General features: G+C 46.6%; 1 protein-coding gene across 3 annotated transcripts; it reads left to right on the forward strand.

Moving 5' to 3' along the window:
* On the forward strand, positions 1-15347 carry CARD19 (caspase recruitment domain family member 19). Of its 3 annotated transcripts, none has more exons than XM_040076255.2 (6): positions 1-148; positions 5067-5209; positions 7029-7182; positions 10518-10577; positions 12047-12118; positions 12819-15347. In XM_040076255.2, exons 1-6 carry the CDS (start codon positions 130-132, stop codon positions 12929-12931), a joined length of 561 nt encoding a protein of 186 aa, XP_039932189.1. In that variant the 5' UTR covers positions 1-129; the 3' UTR covers positions 12932-15347. The 3 variants fall into 3 exon arrangements, with proteins under 3 accessions (XP_039932189.1, XP_039932191.1, XP_039932190.1); XM_040076256.2 differs by lacking the exon at positions 1-148 and adding an exon at positions 2578-2665; XM_040076257.2 differs by lacking the exon at positions 10518-10577.
* Positions 15348-20129: the final 4782 nt, after the last annotated feature.

Here is a 20129-nt window from a genome sequence, read left to right on the forward strand (position 1 = left end):
CTCCCTGTTTACTTTCGCTTCTCCGAGTTGCCTGTGACCTCTGCTTATCCCGGCAAGGAGGATTGCACCGCGGCCGCCCGGCGTGGGACGTGTGCCGGGCACGGCACACACCCACCCTGAAACCCATGGATGATGCTCTACAGAAGCTGTAAGTGCACATTGGTAACGAGGAATTTGGGCAAAACCACGGTCTGAAAGGTGCAAATCTGTGGGAACGGGAGTTCGGAGCCAGAGGGGCAGTGGCTCTGACGGGAGTGGCCAGCCCGTCGCTGCCTTCACATTTTTCCCCCTCTTCTTAGAGCTTGTTTTTGTAAATTGTTGACTAAAACTTGCTGAAGGGAGCCTAGTGCGCAATCTGAGCTTTTAAGAAATGTTTATTGTGTTTTCTTAAGCACAAAGAAACACTGTTAGAGGAACTGCTTGGGCTGTCTGGATTCAATTTGTTGCTAAGGAGATTCAGTCCTCTGGCGGTGGGAAAATAACAAAGCGTATTGTGATTTAACAGTTAACAGATAAAACAAAACACTACATGATGATGTCGCCAGGACAAGGGTGATATTTAGTAAGTGAAACAATTCACTCAGATCGGTCGGTTTAGCGGGGGGAAACAGTACTGGCTTTTGAGATTAGCTGAGCAGGAAATCAGCCTGCTGGGAAACAAGACGTTGTTGTGCGGGTCACTTCGCACGGCCACTGAATTGGGAGGCAGAACTCTGAAATGAAGCAGAGTTTTGGAAAGGCACTGGGCTCTGTCCTGTGTCGGGAAGCGGGGGCTGGCAGCTGGCCCCGGAGCGCTTTGAGGGGCGCGTTTCTCGCCTCGCCGGGAGGCGGCTTCTCCAGCCGGCGGTGCCTTGTGCCCGTCCCGTGTGCCTGTCCCGTGTGCCTGTCCCTTGTGCCTGTCCCTTGTGCCTGTCCCGTGTGCCTGTCCCGGGATGTGAGCGTCACCATGGGAGGGCGTTCGGGGCCAGCCCCTGCCCGCTGCTTCCCTCCCGGGAGCTCGGCCACGGCGGCGGCCTCTGCTGCGGCCGTGTGGCTCCGCCAGGATCTGTCTGTGCAGGGCGATCCTGACAGCGACCCTGCTGCAGAGGTCTTGCGTGCCACTGGCATGAGGAGGAGATATGTTTAACCTCTGCTTCTTGTGTATTTATCTGAGTCCGCGGGACAAAAATATCTGCAGGCAGAGTGGCTCTGTACGTCGCAGCATTCCTGAGGGACTGATATTCGCTTCCACTTCACTCACTGTGCTTGGAATCACTGTGTGCTGAAAAACATTTAGGTTTATATTAGAGATTTTGGTCCATGTCACACTAAGGTGACCAGGGTTTCTGTTTAGTGGTTTAGATTCCAGTAGTTTAAAACGTTCTGAAAGCTTTTAAATTTAAGATTTCTAAATTTTTCTACAAGTTTCCAGGGAAACATTTTAGCAGATGACAAAATGCAATGAATTCAAAGAGATATAAAGAGATCACAAAAACAAATCCTCAGCGTGGCATTCTCCCACTGCTTCTTAGTATTAGGCAACCCCTCCTGCTGTAATGTTTTAATATACATATGGAAGTGAATCGTAGAATACAAGGATGGTTTGGGTTGGAAGAGACCTTAAAGATCATCTTGTTCCAAACCCCTGCCACGGGCAGGGACGTTTTCCACTGCGCCAGGTAGCTCAGCCCCATCCAAAATAGTCTCAAAAATATATGACAAAAGGAATTACAAAATTCCAAGTTCCTTTTCACAAGGTTCTCGTTTCTTTACTAAAATATGTTGTCAAAATCACACCAATACAGGCGTGATCAAGGTCTCCATGTGCAATAATAGTAATAATTTAAAAAATATTTTCACACTGTTAGGAAGATCTGGATTCCTACCCTAGAGGGCAAATAGCATAAACTCAGGACTTCATACTCTACTGATCTTCTCAAGGATATGCACTATGAATGTCACAGCATTTGACAATGCTTCAATCCTCTGAAGCATTTATCCCCAGCAAGGCATATTCTAGATAATGAATTGTTGATTAATTTAGTGCAAATGGCGGTGTTTACATCCACAGATTTGCTTGTACCTTTTCCCTCACGAAGTTAAATATCCCAATTAATTAGATGCTTCACTGCAACCTTGGGCTTGAGTCACTACCTGCCCAATGTACCTTACATGTCCAGCTGCACTTAAACGCGCGTTGTGCTGAAGCAAAAGGAAAATATAAATTCTACACGGATGCTGTGAAGATGTAGGCATGGTATTTTCGACAGTGTAATTATTTCTGGAAAAGGAAATCACGGCTTTACTAATCATGCATTAATTGTTTAAAAACTCGTGGCTGGGCAAGTGCAATTTCATGCTTCTGCACGGGACGGCCCGGTGAGCACAGACATTCGAAGAACTGTTTTATCTTGAAGCTCAAGGCGATGGGAATCCCGGTGTGGGTTCAGGGGGAGCCCGCCCCTGCACTGCCCCGGCCGGCCCCGGCCCCGCGCTCGGTTCCTCGCACCCCGCGCTCGCTTCCCCCGGCCCCGCGCTCGCCCCGCCGCCTCCGGGCGCGGGGGGCGGTGCGGAGCGCCAGCCGCCCCGCCCCGGCGCGCCCCGGCCCGGCCTGGCAGGAAGGCCGAAGGCCGCGGTCCGAAGGCCGCAGCCCGCGGGCCGGGCGGGGCCGGGGCTGCCATGGCCGGTGAGTGCGGGACGGGCAGGGTCCGGGGACGCTCGGCGGCTTGGTGAGGCGCGGCCGCGCTCCCGGGCCCGGGCCGGAGCCCCCGGGGCCAGGCGCCGCTGTCGCGCTGTGTCGGCGGCGCTGTGGCGCTGTGTCCGCGCCCTGCAGCCGCCCCGCCGGCGCGGTGGTCCCGCCGCTTCGGCCCGGTGCGCGGCCCCGGCCCGGCCGTGGGTCGCGGTGAGCGGCCGGCGCACGGTCCGGTCCGGCCCCGGGCAGCGCCGCGGGGCCCCGCACGGCCGGGCCGCTGTGACGGCGCGGGCGGGGCTGGGCTCGGCTCGGGACGGCCGGGGCGTGCGGAGGTAACGCCTCAGGTTGCACCAGGAGCGGTTTAGGTTGGATATTAAGCTAGATTTGTTCATTGAAAGGGTTGCCCAGGCTGATAACAGGCTGCCCAGGGCAGTGGTAGAGTCATCATGTCTGGAAATGTTCAAAAAACGCGTGGATTTGACACTCCAGGAACATGGTTTAGAGCTGAACATGGTGATGTTGGATTGATGGTTGGACTCAATAGTCTTAAAGTTCTTTTCCAGCGTTGATGATGCTGTGATTCTCTTGACTTGCTGTCAGAGACTCTTTGACTTCTGGTGATTTGTCAGTGGCACATGGCAGTGGGTGAGACTAGCAGGGGAGGACAGCTTCTTGTTTTTCACCTTTCTGTCATCCTTCCAGCCCAGAGGAGCAGGCCAGTTGCTCTTCGCAGGTGCATTTGGTAAGCGGTGCCATCTGATCATCTCAGACGATTTCTCTGCAGCCAGTCTCCTTCTTAAATCCTTGGGAACCCTTTCTTGGGCTCTTGAAAGGGAAAAGCCAAAACTAAATTAGTGTTAAGCTAACATTTTTTGAGAGAGACCTTTTCCTCTCTTTCCGAAGATGCTTCTGAAAGGAGTTGTTATGGACAAGTACAAATGGCTTGGATCTGATGATCCAAACCTTCCAGGTTTTGGTTGCCAGCTTTCCTGTACCACGTTTTTGAAAATCACCCAAGAGTTTTACAGGAAGTAACAGCTCGCGTTTGCGCTGCACAGCAGACACCACTGAGGTTTCTGGAACGGATGTTTGCAAGTTCTGTGTTTTACAGAGAATGTTGGAGAGCTGCATTGGGTTTTTTGTCTGTTGTATTTTAAGTTAATCTCCTTAATGATCCTGTTTGTTTGCTTGATAAACTTAAGAAGGCTTTAAAGGGGGAAAACAAACCAAAGATGAGACCATAATAAAGATACAGTGGTGTCAGAGACAGTGTCCAGAGTCCTCATGTAAATATTAGTGGAGTTATTAATTGGGAATGTGTGCCTGCCTGACTAAAGATGGTTGGCAACATTTATGCTCCCAGGGCCCGGGTGTGGATGAGAGTGCTTGCGTGTTGCAGTGTGGCAAGGAAAGGCTGGTCTCAGCCTACAAATTTGAAATGCAGCTCTATTTATTAATTTACTGTGATAAATATGCAGTGGCAGTGCAGCTCCTTAGGGCCCTGTGGCTTTATCCAGAGGGGCAGTGAAAGTAGATAATGGAGAAATGCATGCAGGGGATTGTGACACACAAAATGCTGTTTGACGTTTCTTGTACAGAAAGCAACATGAGGTTTTTTATGCTAAGAATAGTTAAGCAGGAACAAATTACAATGGGGTTTTTGGCGACCAGTATAACCTGAAAGTTGTGTTTGGTGTTGTGCCAGTGGCTAGTGACAGCTTTCAGGGACCACACACATCACCACAGGCATATGGAGCAGGAGTGCAAGGTTTTGTCCAACATCCTGGCATGTCCCTGCCTAGGCTAGGACTTGTGTCTGACAAACTCGCTGCGAACACTCTGCTATCAGACCAGGAAGAACTTAAGAAAGGGTGTCCCTGATGTTTTTTCTGCAGGGGCTCTAGCAGACAAGTCTGGCACCTTATGGCCATGTATGTTAAGTTTTTTTTTATGAGCCTTGTTATTTCCAAGAGCAGAATCACAACATCCCATTGGATGGAAGAAGCATCTTTCAGGTGCCTTAAACGTCATCATCTGACTTGATGTGTGATAGAGAGTTTATCTTCAGTGATTCGCTCACTGTAGTGCTGTATTTGATTAAATATCCATCAGAGCTTGACTTCTAGATGATTTAGAGCCTTCTCCCTTTGGAAGGAGAGAGGCAGTAGGAGTGACCAGCCAGAGGTTCGGATTTGTATAATTCCAAGTAGATGGGTCTTTGAAAGCACATGGCAGCATTGTGTTTCCCTAACAGATAGTTCAGTTTTCTAATATTAGGAGGTGGTGATAATTTATTTTAGCTATTAAATCACTGGTAGGAAAATTAAATTTATGGATTTTAAAAATGGCTTATTAATTAACTGGTGTGCTTTGTTCTGTGTTATTTTATCTCTAGATCAGTCGTATTGTCATCGGCTGCAGCATGACATGTATTTCCTTACAAGCACCAGCCGTCTGAATGAGCAAGTGGTCGATAAAATTGTTCTTCAGCTTAACAGAGTCTATCCCCAAATTCTTACCAATGAAGAAGCAGAAAAGGTAATTAGAGGAGTTTTGCTGTGTCTCTGGCTGTTGTATAGCTTTTGCGGGTCACTGGCCCGGCTGCCCTCTTCCCGACACAGCTCTTGGTGCCACATGCAGCCAGTCTGCCTCACCTCCTGCTTGCTGACCAGTTGTATCTGGCATCTCGTGTAAGAGGAGCAGTCGCAGGGCTGGCACGTTCCCTGTGCCAAGTGGTCATGAGAGAGAACGCTCTCTTCAGCAGCTACGGTCCCTGCCGTGATCAGGAGCACGCAGTCGTGCAGCCAGTCCGTGGTCACCCATCCTGTGACCACATGCCTGGCGTGCCTGTCTCCTCACATGAGATGGTGTGCAGTGGCACACCAGGTGATCTGTGCTGCATCCATCTCTACCCACAAAATCATCTATATTAGCTCCATCACTTTTGGTAACCGGTTAATAATTTTAAGTATTGGTAGAGAATTGAGGGGGTGTTAGTCCCACTGGTAAGAGTGGAGCTGTGGGAAGCAGATGGAGTTAATAGTATCTTGCCATGTATGGAGGAAGGCCACCCTCCCTGATGTAAAGCTTTTTAGCTCTTTTTAGGGAGAAAAAGCTCCTAATCTTGTATGGAGACAGTATTAAAGTCAGCTGAGAGCTTCCTTCCACAATCCTACTTACAATAGTTTGTACTTGCCTTCTGCTAGCTTTGTGTCTGCACAGGGTTTTGGCATATCAGTATTGGGAAAAATAGGTCCAATTCTGCCATAATCAAACTCCAGGGGGACAATTAGTGTTTTGTGGTGCAGAGCAGAGCTAGATCGTATTTACTGAGCCAGTCTTGCTGCTTCCCTCAAGAGCTTCCAAATAAATCCGTAAAGAATCTGAAACATGATTTGTGATTTCTGCACTTTGGCAGAAATGAACTGGTTTTTTAGGGGTCCAGGCAAGTTTGTGTCAACTTTATTGAGTGTTTAGGAAGCTTATAATCACAGCTGTATCTGGCAGACCCTGTGGGTATTTTGTCAGAATAAGGAGTGTTGTCTAAGATCTGTGGCATTCCTGTCCCCTTCAAGCAGCAATTGTTCCTAACTCAGTATGCTCCAAAGGTTATCCACTGTGCTGCTATGAAATATGATGCTTTGCTGAGAATGGCTTTGGATTTTTTCCAAATAAACTGAAATCAGTTTGAGGTGTAAGGCTAGGGATGCATTTTCCTTCTCTTTGTAAGGTCTCCTAATACTCACTGCATTTGGCACTACAGGAAAAATGTATTTTCCTCTGCAGCTGTTTGCCAGCCTGAATAATGGAAATCTGTGCCTGTTGAAGTGCATACACAGCAGTTAATTGTGCTGCAAATAATAAAAAACAATTAAATACAAATGATAATGAACGCTCCAGTATTGGGACTAGGATAAGCTGTATAAAGTGCCTTTTCAGGGATTGTTACTAGGCAGATAGAGGGAAGCTTGAAAGCATCAAACTTTATTTCAAATTATAAGAATTGCTGAAATATTCTATCTACAGCTGTCAGAATTAAACTGTAGAATAGCAAGCACTGCGTCAGCTTGGATGCAGGGAAGACATCAAATGCAGAGTGTCTTTCACTTGATTGGGACAGAAAAAAGCAGAAGGAGAGGCAGAGACAATATGCACTCCATCAGACAGTGCTGACCACATGGAACTCAGGGCTGTGCAGTGCATGTAGGTCCTTTTTAGGTTTCCCTTTTTGACCCATTCTTTTAGTAAATATCAAAGAAGCTCCATAACTTTGTTCCCTGGCATAGTGATGCAAAAATGGTATTTTAATATCTCTTCTGTTTTAATATCTTTTCTGATGAGTGCTTTTCTCTTACAGTTCAGGAACCCAAAGGCATCACTCCATACCAGGCTCTCGGATCTGTTAAAACACCTCCAAAAGAAAGGAGACAGACACTGTCAGGAGTTTTACAGGGCTCTGCAGATCAATGCTGAACAGCTGTTTAATGACCTGCCAAGCAGGAAAATCTTGAGTAAGTTGACTTGTAAGTTGATTGAGTTGTGGATTTCCTCACCAGTGCATTACAAAACCTCATTTCAGATGGCAGTGTAGGTCATTTAAACAACCTAAACAGGTTATAAATAATATAAATAAACAAGTTACTTAAATAATTTTTGGGGTATACCTTAATTCCTTCTGACTTGGGTTTTCCAAAAGATGTAAGGTGATTTTGTAATGTAAAATTGTAATTACCTTCATTTTGTCTTTCATTTTGAAAGAAGCAATTTGTATCTACCCAGCACAAACTGTGGAAGACCATTTTCTTGCCTGCACAGGGAGGCTGCAGAGTTACTCCACATCCATACCTGAACCCCTCTGAACTGGGGAAGTCTGGGCCCATCCTGCCTCCGAATCTCAGACGAGCCCCAGGCCCAACTGACTGAGCCTTGCAGCAGCTTGAAAGCAATGCTTTGATCTGATGTTCAGCTTGCAGAAGTCGTGCACTTTGTGGTACAGGCTCTTCAATCAAATTGGCTGTCGATTTTACTTGGGTAGAGCTCAAGAAACAGGTTTTTCTGCCAGGCTTACCAGCAGTTAGCAGACAGCCTTTATGAATTAAGAGCAGTTTCAGAGGTCTTCCTGTAGTCACAAAGAATAAAATTTCAGGACTGTTTTGATGTTTAAGAGTTGAAGCTTTTTTAATGTTCAATAGCACTCTACAAGCCATTTTTGAAAATGTATCTTTATAAGGAGACTTGGATGTCTGGGGGATGTTTTCACTTTTAGAGCAGAAATGCGCTCATCCTTGCACATGATCTACGTGGACAACTCCAATCTTTCCTCAGGTAGCCAGGAGAAGGCAGGGTTAGGGTTTCTCATGTTCAGACTCTGCATAGCAAATACCTGTCCTAGAAGAGCTTCACGTTGAACATACAGCTCCTTGTGGCACCCAAAAACTGTTTTGCTGCTGCTGCGAGCTGCTGACTTCAGTAACCATCAAAAGTCATTAAATTCTCTGTTGTCTTGGTACACTCTTTCATGTTACCATCCTCGGAAGGATGAGGATAATTTAAAGAACTGAGTTAAAACATTACTGTGGGCCAAGGTTTGGCAGTTTCTTTCTCTTAACCTAAGAAATAAATATTGACGTGATTGTGTTAATATGCTTGCTGCTTCTTAGAGTTCTGTAATTAAAACAAATGTCTGCATTCTGGATTGAATGGTCAAGAAACATCTGTGCAGCTTTTTAAGCTAAGACCACAAACCCTCTTTTGTTTCAGGAAAAGTTCCTTTATCAATATGAGGAGTAACTTCTCATTTAAGTGAACTTGGACATTTTCAGTATTAAAGGCATTCTCCCTCAGACGTCCAACACACACAGTTCGTTACCTGAATGTTGCTCCTTGGAAGTGCTCAAGGAGTGTTCAAGGCCAAGAGCTGTGGTGTCCTGAGCACCCTGGTCGCTGGAGGGTGTCCCTGCCCACGGCAGGAGGTTGGAACTGGATGGTCTTCAGCGTCCCTTCCGACTCAAACCATGCTGTCATTCTATAATGCTCTTAGCAGTAGTTGTTAAATTTAGCACAAAGCATTTACAGAACTGCCACTAGAATTTGTAAATGTGAAGGAAAAGGAGAATCCCTAACGTGGGGATTTTCTTCTAAATGCAGTCTGAGCTGAAACAAGCAGCCTTACAAACAGCTGGACGAATTACTGATGAGGGCATGGATGAACCACGGCCAGGATGGAGTTCTGTAATAGATTCCATGCAGCTATATATAGCACAGATTTTTTCAACACAGGAAATCTTTTCAAATAAATATTTGAAAGGATTTTTAAGACGGCTTTAAAATTCGTGCTAAAACAAAATTTCTTTGCCTGAAGTGTGAATTGCCAGTGAAGTGTCTGTAGTGTCTGGATGTTCCCACTAGAGGGGAGGTAAGGCACACGGTGTGGGCAGCCTCGGAGCTGTTGAGGCAAACGCGAGTTTCCAAGGGACTCAGAAAATGTTTTTATTTCTCTCCATGCTGTCACAGACTAAAAGGATAAAGGCTCGGATCAGCCCCACGCAGCGCTAGCAGTGGCAGAGATCTGTCTGCGCTCTGCTGTGCAGTGTGAGGACTCCCCAGCTGGAATTCCTGGGGAGGGGCGGGCAGGGTGAGGCTGCTGGGGACACACCGTGCTGGGGGAGGCATTGCAGCGATCCTCGCTGCTCCGCTGACTCCGGCTTCACAGCAAAGGGCTCCGGACGCTCCTGTCCTGCTCCAGGGCCGTGCCCTGCCCTCCCACGGAGAGGGATATCCTTAGCAGGGGAGATGGATGTTCCCCTGTCGCTGCCTGGGTGGACTGGGCAGTTTTCAAGGCACCTCTCCCTAGATCCTGGTGTCATGTAAAAGAAGGAGAGCAGTTGAAACCGATCGGTCTTGAGTTCTTCCCTACTGACAGCCAGATTCAGAGCTCTTACTTTTTTTCCTTTCCTTTTTTAACCCTCCTAACCCTTTGACAGTTGGACTTGGTGACCGTAGAGGTCTTTTCCAACCTTTACGATTCTGTGATTCTATGACTACAGAAAGGTTTGGCTAAAACAGTGTTGCAGATTGGTGATGTGTTATGGAAAGTCACTCCTCTGCCATGCCTGGTGATGGCTGTGCATGCCCCTTCTGCAGACAGCCTGATCTCCACATCTGTGTAGCAAAGGCAGCTCTGAAAGGGTTTTTCTGCCCAGACTGGAAACTACTGAACAGCTTGTCCTAACCCAGCCTCCTTTTCTACTAGAATTTGCAGAAAGATGGAGGCCAAAATTCCTTGTGCCAAATGTTAGCCTGTAGAACCTACAGAGTTTTAAAGAAGCTGGACATGTCTTCAGCTGAGGCCTGCATTTAGTAAATAATCTGCACCAAGAAGTTTTTTCTATGTGCTTTACCTGCTAAATACATCAATGCTGAGAGATTTGCTCAAGAACAAAGAGTCGTGATACATTAAATTATAAAGACGTTTTCAGATTAGTGCATCTATTAGCAAAGCATTTGTATGTGTTACAATGAAAATTGCTGGTATTGTGAAGGATTATCTCCTGCTTTCCTAACTTGGGAAACAAGTGTAATGTTATTTATGTGGTCAGTGCTTAAGCAGATCAGAGGTGGAGCTGCAGCTATCTGTAATTGCATTCAGATGACTCTGTGCCTATGTCTTTTGGTCAGTCCAGCTTTAACTCTAGCAATGATTTACCATTGGAGGGGTTAATTCTTAATGTCAATATTGGATACTTTTCTGAAATGTGTTGTTTTGCACCATTTTGCATGTGCTGATTATGTATGTTTGTTTGCTTGAGCTGAGTACTAACTTTTCATGTGTTGCTTTTATTTCTAGAAACCCCAGATCCCACAGAGATAGAAACTGACAAGGAGCAATATATGCTAAATGACAGGGGTAAATAAATCATACAGTGTCACTGGATGGAATGGCTTTGCAGATTATGATGCAATTTATTATATCATGTAATTTGCACTTCATATAACAACTACTTTGGCTTATGATGTCTTTACTGTCACAAGTTAAGTAGAGTTAGTGGAGGAAAATATACTGAGCTACTGTCAAGAAAACCACTGCCAGGAAATCAAAGAGACTGTAGAGTTTAATCAATATTTACAATGGTATTACTTACAGCTAAACTGCTAATTTCCTGTGATTTCTTCAATGCTTGAACAATAAGGTCTGTTCATTTTGCATAAGGCCATCAATAACTTTTTGATCTGACTTTCAGGTTTTTTTTTCAATTTTTTTAAGCTCTCAATTTAACTACAAAACATTTGAAAGCAATGACAGAAAGGAAGGAAAAACTTAAGTAAGTTGTCCTTAGGAAAACATATTAATTATTTTCACCTTCCTCTGTTCAATGCCAGATTATAGAGGGCAGATATTTTTTTCACAGTAGGATATTTTGAAAAGGAAGATCTGAAATAAAGATGAAGAAATCCCACAATTTATAATGAACTATTGTATCATTTAAGTTCAGTATTTTATTTATGAGAGGTAATGAGAGATTCAGAACACCTCCTATGAATTAGGCCCTTTTTGTAGTTTCCTGAGAGAAAACTAAAATAAGTAGCAGAAACACTGCTTAATTTACCTTAATTTATATTTTTGTCTGTGGTGGTGGTGTTTCTCTGAATATTGAACCAAATTGCTGTTCAGACTTTCCACATTGCTGTTGCTGTCTGCAGCATAACAGTACAGGATGAACAGAGAAAGTGCTTGGAAATAAGAAAATTAAGTAATATTTTATTTTATTTTTATTATTACTTTTTTGTTGTTTTCTGAGCTGGCCTCAGACTAGAGATTGTTTGGCCACTAGCCACCCTCCTTGGGAGGTTACATGCTGAGGAGCAAGCAAATCCTTGCTCCTTTGTTGTTTCTCCAGTGTCCTTGTCCACGCAGTCAGCTCCAGGAATTTGTTGGGCCAGTACATTTGTACTTAAATTGATAGGTGAAGCTTAATTGTATCTATCCAAGCTGTTTTGTCAGTGGATAAATATGAAGTAGAAAGGTTTTATTGAACATCAGTACTGACCATCACCATTAAACTGTGTGTAATTCCAGGCAGGCAGTTTCCAGGAGATTTGGGTTGGAAACTTTTCCTTTAATACCACTGTAGGCTGTAGCTAGATGAGCAGAGGGGAACAGGGAATGGTGGCAAAGCAACTGTAGTAAAAATTAATTGGAGTCTAGTAAATGTGCTTCACAGTACATTAGCTGCAGAACGTACAGAATTGTGAATATGTTAGCTTCATTTGAATATGCTTAATTATGCATATTGATAGCAATTGGTGATTTATGAACTGAGGTAAACTTCTGCTGCCCTGCTCTGTCTCAGTGTGTTTCCTTGCCATTTCCTGCAGGCCCAGTGTTTTTCCTGGCGTGTTTCAGCGTGGCTGCAGGACTGGCCCTGTTCTGGTACTGCTGTAACTCAGGTGAGCTGCTCAGGGGCTTCTCCTGGCTGCCTTCCCCCAGCAGGGATGGACGAGCTGGGCTCCTCATCTGACAGGGTGGGTCAGGGTGTCATCCTTCACTAAGGAGCTTCCGATACAAATTGCGCCGCAGACACGCTGAGGTATAAATAATGGATATTTTCCCTACAGAGGATGCCACAAATAGGGGCCCTTTTTAAGGACAGTATTTGTGTGAGCTCCTGTTGCTGTGGCAATGGGTCCTGATTCCCAGCAGCCATGAGACAGACCCAAAATCTTCTGGCTCCCACACCTCTTGGGAGCTGGTGGAAGCCTGGCCAGTGCCAGGGCTGGGAGATGCTGGCTGGATTTGCTGAGTCCCAGCAGCTCCAGCTGTCCTCGTCCTGCTGGCTCTGGGTGTTTGTTGGCTCTCCCTGCCACCTGACAGTCACCTGCTCCACACCATCCAGTGCTGTGCTCAGGTGTGGAGCTGCCCCCTTCCCTAAGTGGCTGGTCTCCTCTTCCTGTCTGTACTTGCAGCAATGAATCTGAACAGATTCCTTGTTCGCCTCTGTTGGCAGTTGATTTCTACAAATTGAAGGAAATGGGCTTTCCTCTAGAGTTATTTTCAATTGGTTTTTATTTTTTGCAGATGCTGCTTCCTAGCTAAAATGAAATTTAACTGTGTTCACTTTCTCTTTTTCCTCTCATCATTTTGTTTTAGAAACGCAAGTCATAGGAAGAGCCAGGAGAATCTTGGGCTTTTCTCCTATTATCATAGGAAGACATGTTAGAAATATTTGCATGTTGTATTTGGAAGACGTGTCAAGAAATTAAGGACAAGCTCTTTGCTTGTCTGTACAGTACACCGGTCAAAGGAAGCTAACGGTGCATAAAAATGTCCTGTACTCATACCAAAGATTTTATTAACTAGCTTCATCAATGATTGCCTTGCCTCCAGATGTATTCGGAATTTCATCTATAAATGTCCTTCTTTATGGGAATGGACCATTTATTTTTGTAAACGCTTAAAGTATTTATCATTTGTATAAAACTATTTTTATTACAAGCTTTAAAATATCTCTTTAAGTGAGCATGGGTCTGAAGCCATGTTTGCATATGTGTTTTCTATACTGGAATGAAGGATCACAACTGTTTGAAGAACTCTGGCCTGTATTTTGTGAGAATTAATTTAAGAAAAGAACTTAAACACGTGCACTTGAAGCCTTACTAAGAAATGGATCTCAGGACTGTCTGTTTTGTCTAGATCCTTTATAGTCACTGCCTGAGCTCAGGTGGGCACTGGCACCTGTGAAAAGTTTATGGGGGCCAGTTCCCTTTATGTGTGCCTTGTAGTCATTGTGTCTTCTGATTCCTTGTTGGTGCCTCATCCCAGCCTGCCTTGTTCCCGGGCACGCTCAGCTGCTGGCCCTGCTTTGAATGCCCTGGAACTGATTCCCAGCCCATGGGGTGTTCCAGGGAGTGGAATGTCTGACCTGAAGCACTTCAGACTACCAAGAAAATGTTCCAGATTAATTTAGCTTTCCCTTTCCCAGTGAAGTGAAGGGAGGCTCTGCAGGGAGACCTGGACAAACTGGAGGGCTCGACAATCACCAACCCAGTGAAGTTCAACAAGGGAAAGTGCTGGACTCTGCACCTCGGGTGGGGCAACCCTGGATGTACGGAGAGGCTGAGGAATGAGATACTGGAGAGCAGCACCGTGCAAAGGGACCTGGGAATCATGGTGGATGGAAAACTGGATACGAGTCAGCAGAGCCCTGGCAGCCAGGGGGGACATCCCCGTCCTGGGGGGCACCAGGCCCAGCATGGCCAGTCTGGCCAGGGAGGGGACTGCGCCACTCTGCTCTGCACTGGGGCGGGCTCACCTCGAGTGCTGGGGGCAGTTTGGGCACCACAATATAAGAAAGATATTAAACTTCTAGAGAGCTTCCAAAGGATGCTTCCAGGGATGGGGCAGCAACAGCTTCTCTGGGCAACTTGTGCCAGGACTGGGGGAAAAATTGTTTCCCAGTATGGTACAGGAAAGTTTACTATGGCTAGGGCTATATTTCCTCCCTTCCTGAGGTTGCTTGAGAGGAGGATGTCTCTCAGGGGACAAAAAATTATCCAGAATGAGTTATGCCAAGGGTTAGAGCTGGAAGGAGAAAGAAAGTGAGTCTTAGTTCACCCTAGTGTTAAAGGACCTAACAGTATAGAATAGAAAACAATCTGTTCCTTCATTAGTGCCAGTTACTGATTTGAACAGTGAATGTCAGGCTGCCTGTAAAATTGGCATGTGCATAGGCTGGGAGGCGGTCTTTTTCTTGGAATATTTTCCTTTCAGGGGCTTGCTTCTCTGCAAGCACATCTATGCAGCACATATGGACAGTGATGATCCCATTTTCAGCTCCTGGAGGAGCACCTGCATGGGAGTCAGGTCCTTCTGGGCAAACACTGTTAAGGACTTGGGAATAAATTGAGCAGGGTCTTGGATGAAGCTGTTTAGCTGAAGAATTCTGGTTTCCCTGGCAAGTCAAGAATAGCCTTTGCTGCTGAAAGTGTGCTGGTATTAATTTATAAACGTGCTTCACTCTTTGTGCAGGGCAGTTGTCCTGGCTGGGTTGTAGGTGGTTCCATGCCGAGGGTGGAGGCCATCCTTGTGAGCGCTGGCTCCCATGCTGCAGGCAGGAGCTGTACAGGAGCTGAGGAGATCAGGGACTGAGCCATGGAAGTAGTTCAGACCGAGTGATGGGACCGTCTGTGTGCAGAGAGCTGGGAACCAAAGTGATAGATCCTACAAAGAATTTGCACAATTCCGTTTAAAGCCAGACTGCTATTTAAAGGACTTGGTGAAGGATGATGTGCCTGATGAGCTGGAATGGGAATGAAGTGATGATTCATTCTGGGATGCATTGGGCTGCTTTACAGCTGCTGGATGGAGTTTGCAATTAAAAGTGCTTTTGCAGAGGCAAAGTTATTCCTTTTGTTTCTTTCATTTGTTGTTATTTTTCTCATACTGTAATAAATTGAAAACATATTTGTTCAAAATGTGCCCTTGTGGATGCTTTTCCCTGCCATTCTGTGTGCACAGATGCTACTCCATGTTATGCCGTGCCTTGGCTGTGCTGCCAAGAATGGGTTTGCTGCACTTCAAAGGGCCTGTGTCCTGTAGTAATGCCTGTAGAAATTAATGTATTTCTTTTTTAATGGGGTGAAGCTGGCAATTAAATTGAAATAAAATCTGAAAGAAGAACGCTGCTGTTTTTCTTGTAGTTAATGCGCTGCTCTTCCTTGCAGAAGCACCCCTTGGTTGTTGCCCTCCTGTGGCTGCTGATCGACCCCTCCTGGGCTCTGGCCTCTCATAGTTAAATTTTTCTGGGTATTTGCACCAGGATTTTTAATATTTTCACCTGATTTCAAAATTGCAGTATTTCTGCTTTGCTTGTTTAGGGATCTGGAGTTAAACAGGGCTCATCAGTTCAAAGACTGCGTGTCTTTGGGTTAATCCTTGATTTTGTGTCATTTTGGGAGTTTTAAGGGTTGCTGCCCATGAAGCCTTGGAGGTACACTGGTGCTTGCTGCAAAGGGACTCTGACACACGGTTCATTTTAAGTGCTGCTTTGACCACCCAAAAAGGGAATTCATGTGAGGAAAACCATGCAGACAGTTTTGTTACTGGCCTATTCCTTTGGATAAGGGGGAACTGCTGGCCTGGGTGCCTCTATGAGCAGTGTTAAAAATCCCACCAAAGGGACTTGTTGCTGTAGCAGGAGAATCATGGGATCACAGAATTGTTAAGGCTGGAAAAGGCCTCAAGATAATTAAGGCTAATCTGGCACCACCACCATGTTTACCACTAAAGCATGTCCTGAAGTGCCACATCCACGTGTTTTTTATACACTTCCAGAATGGTGACTTCACCACTGCCCTGGGCAGCCTCTGCCAGGGCTGGATGGCCCTTTCCATGAAGAAATATTTCCTAGTATCAAATCTAAATCTCCACTGACACAACTAGAAACCTTCTTAGACTCTTAGAAACCTTAGAGTCACTAACCCACAGCCAGGATTGCTTCTGCTGCTGCAGGACTCTCTTTGGGTCAAGAGGAGCCGCAGAGCTTGGCATTGGATTCTGTTGAACGGGGCCTGGGTGTTCGTGGAGGAGGATTTCTGGGATAACTTCATCAGGAGAAGAGATCCTCCTTATCCTGTGCCCTTCTGTGGACTGACCCCCTGATGAGTGGGAATGAACTCCCCCCCTTTCCCAGTGGTTTGTGGCCCTTTGGGGACAGGAGCAGCTGTGTTAGTGGGAGGCTGTGCTTGTGCTGGTGCCTCAGCTGGGGCAGCCTGGTGCCAGGTGAAGGGACCAGAGCAGAGCATCAGGGGCATCGCCAAGGTTTGGATATGCCTGAAAGAACAGCCTGATGAAAATACAAAACTATAGAATTCAGGGGAGGGGGTGATTTTCTTTCTATCTTCATCTCACCCACTTCAAAGGGATGTTATTAGAACCAAATGGAAAGAAATCAGAGTCAGATGAGACAGATACGCAGCAACACTGCTTCAGTTAATTCAGTACCATTCAGTATTGTTTTGGCATAAAGAGCATTTTGGGTGAATCCTGAGCTACCCTTTCTATTTTGAAGCACAGGCCACTATACACTCTGGTCGCAAGGAAACGCTTTCTGCTGCGGTGCTGTTGATAAATCTTTAATAACATTGTGTCTAGCAAAGCAAAAACCTTTCAGACTCGGTCTGTGCTTCATGAACTGGTAACAGGTGAAGTCGGGTGCCAGCAGCCAGAGTGGCACTGCACCTGAAGCCTGGATAAATCACAGGAGAGACGTGTTCTCATGGCACGATTTACAGCAAATCCTCTTTTCCAGAGCAAAATATTTCATCACACTCGGGTGGTTTAGTTTTTTTTTCCTTTTAAGCCCCGGGTTTAGCTGCCCTGGGTGTGTCCCTGCTCCAGCCCTGCAGGGGTGTCCGGAGGCTGCTCCCAGCCATCCAGTGCCTCACCCAGGGATGGCAGCGCTGCCGGGTCCCCGTGGCTGCTCCCTGCCCAACGCTCTGCAGCAGCAGAAACCGAGACAGCTGATGCAATTTTTCCTCTGTGGGCTCTGAGCTAATCCATTTAAAAAGCTCCTAGTGGGGGTTGGAAAGAGAATGCCTGTGCCTCTTAAATATTCCTGATCCATAATGGTTGCATACAGCTGGATTTTGCTTCACCTGTGCCTCTGGAGCTGGCTCAAAGTAATTTATCATTGCTACTTTGCTACATTTTTGTGGAGTATGAAGGAGAACACTGACCCACACAGGCCCATAGTGGCTTGCTCCCAATGCTCCCCAGTTAGTGCACTTCACAGTTTGTGGAGTTCAGTCACGCTCCCAAGACACGTTCCCAGGATTTGAAACTCTACAAGGGATGGAGAGGCCTGAGGGGATACAGTCACTCCTTTCCCGAGTGTTGCTGTCCCTGGCATGCCTGGTGAATCATGTTTTCAGACACAGAAAAAAAGAACTCCTATTTCAGGGTAAAGACACATAGATGTCTCCCTCCATATCTTCCACAAGTCCAAAACAAATCTGAAACATAAGGTCTTCCCAACAGTTTAGAATATTTTTCATCCTTCATGCCAGAAATCTGTGGTAATGTTGGGTGGTGATGAAACCGATTTATTCTCAAATATTCTTGGCACCAGTGAGAATGTTTTGCAATATTTCAATCGTCCTGGTGTGGTTCTTCCTAGCATGGCACCATAACCCAACCAGTTAAAACTTGTACCGTTAAAAAGGGGTGGGACAATTTCTAGGCTAGAAGACTGGAAAAAAGAGGAGTGGAAAAATTGAGGAAGGAGGATGAATGATAAAGGAACCCGAGTTTTTGCCATCTCCATTTCTGACATGCCTGATGAGAAGCCATTGCTAAGTCTCTGTTCCTGGCTGGGAGCTGTGGCACTCCTCTTGGGAAGGCAGCCAGGTTAGTAAATAGTTCTCTTTATGAGAACCCAAGGGGGTAAAATGAACCATGAAAACAGACCTTTAACAGACCGTGGAGGAAAAGTGAATTCAAAATAACCCCCAGCATCCGATAGGAGGGCAGGTAATGTTTTGTCACCACCCTGTTAGGAAGCTGGATTATTATTGGTTAGATATTATTTTGAAAAGATTGTATTCTGTGTTTCACAACCTACCTTGCAATGACACGTCCGTGACCCTCTCATTGGCACGGCCATGGACAAAGGACATCAGGAGCGAGCGTGAGTGGGGGCATTTACAAACAGAGCCAGGCAAAGGTTGGACTCAATGATCTTAGAGATCTCTTCAATCCTAAATGATTCAGTAATTCTGTGACTCTGTGATTTCATACAGTGAAAATAATTAAATCAGTGTGAAAATAAGAAATTACTGCCAACAGCTGCAGCCTTTATATATCACATTTTTTCCTGTCAATCTTTTTGCTGTGGACGTACTTCCAACAAAGTGTGTTTGTTTCTTGACATGCCCAAGAGCTGTCTGCTATCAATCAGCTCGAGTTGTTTGGTCAGCTCTGCCCATGCTTCTGCCCCCTCTGCCCTCCCACTGCTGCTGGAGGTGTTCAAATGTCAGGATGGGCATAATTAATGTGGGGAGAGGGGTGAAACTTCGGGTACAGCTGACGCATCACCCTGCAGCACTTGGATGCAACCCAGCCTCTGATGGAAACTCTGCTCTAAGACCTACTCTGACCATGCTCTTATTTATCTCTTCCTGGAGTGCTTCTCTCATTTATTTCAGTTTACCTTTTCTCTAGGGACGTCTCAGCTTCTGTGTCTGGTTTGGCTTTGCTGATCACCTGTGAAAACTGAGGGGCTCTGGCAGGACCTCTGCATGCACTGGGTGGTGGGGCCCTGCTGGTGGTGCCTACCCCAGCCCCTTTTTGGGCTGCACGACGATCTGAGAAATGCACGGGGCTCTGCTCCTCTTGAGCTTATCAGAAACACCGTCTGTTCCAGGAACTGGTGCTGTCCAGTTCCTCCCCATGTCCACCCTGAGCCTTCCCTGAGCCGTTCCCTCTCCTCCTGTCCCTGTTCCCAGAGCCTGAGCCCCCGGCTGTCCCCTCCTGTCAGGGAGCTGTGCAGAGCCAGGAGGTCCCTCCTGAGCCTCCTTTTCTCCAGGCTGAGCCCCTTTCCCAGCTCCCTCAGCCCCTTCCCCAGCTCCGTGCCCTTCTCTGGACACGCTCCAGACCCTCGAGCTCTTTCTTCTTGTGAGGGGCTCCAAACTGACCCCAGGGTTGGAGGTGGGACCTCAGCAGCGCCAGCAGAGGGGACGGGCACTGCCCTGGTCCTGCTGCCACCCCAGGGCTGGAACAGGCCAAGGTGCCCTGCTCCTTCTTGCCCACCTGGGCTCCTGTTCAGCTGCTGCCTCCAGCACCCCCAGGGCCTTTCCTGCGGGGCCCTTGCCAGCGCCTGTGGCTCAGCCTGGAGCTGCAGGGCTCTCTGCGACCCAAGGACAGGACCTGGAACTTGGCCTTGCTCAACCTCAGACCGCTGGCCTCAGATCCAGCCTCTCCAGATAAAACTGTGGAGCCTTCCTGCCTGACGGCAGGTCAATACTCCCAGCAACCTTAATGTCATCTGCAAACTCACTGAGGGTAAAGAAGCTGTTAATTAAAACATCCAAATGGCAGTTGAGGGGATACAGAAAGCAGGATGGTGCTTTTTCCTTCAGCCTATTTTATGTAAGACTCAGCATCAGAATAAGCTCAGCAGTGACCTGGTTTAGAAGACAAATACTTAGAATCAGTTCCAGTAAATATGGTTGTTGTCACCTGCTTCAGTAAGTACAGCTACACCGAGAATCCCAGCCCAGGCTGTTCTGGATGCTGAAGGGACTAATGAGAAGGACCATGAGCAGTGCTCACCCTGCCCAGAGCTTATGAAACAGGAGCAAACGGCTGACCTGGCACGAACTGCTCCCCACGCAGCCTGGAAAATTCATCTCGCTTCATTATTGATGACCTCTTTTTAAAAGAGATACTTGCCTCCAACCAAGA

The sequence above is a fragment of the Hirundo rustica genome, chromosome 12, assembly GCF_015227805.2.
Source record: "Hirundo rustica isolate bHirRus1 chromosome 12, bHirRus1.pri.v3, whole genome shotgun sequence".
NCBI lineage: Eukaryota > Metazoa > Chordata > Aves > Passeriformes > Hirundinidae > Hirundo > Hirundo rustica.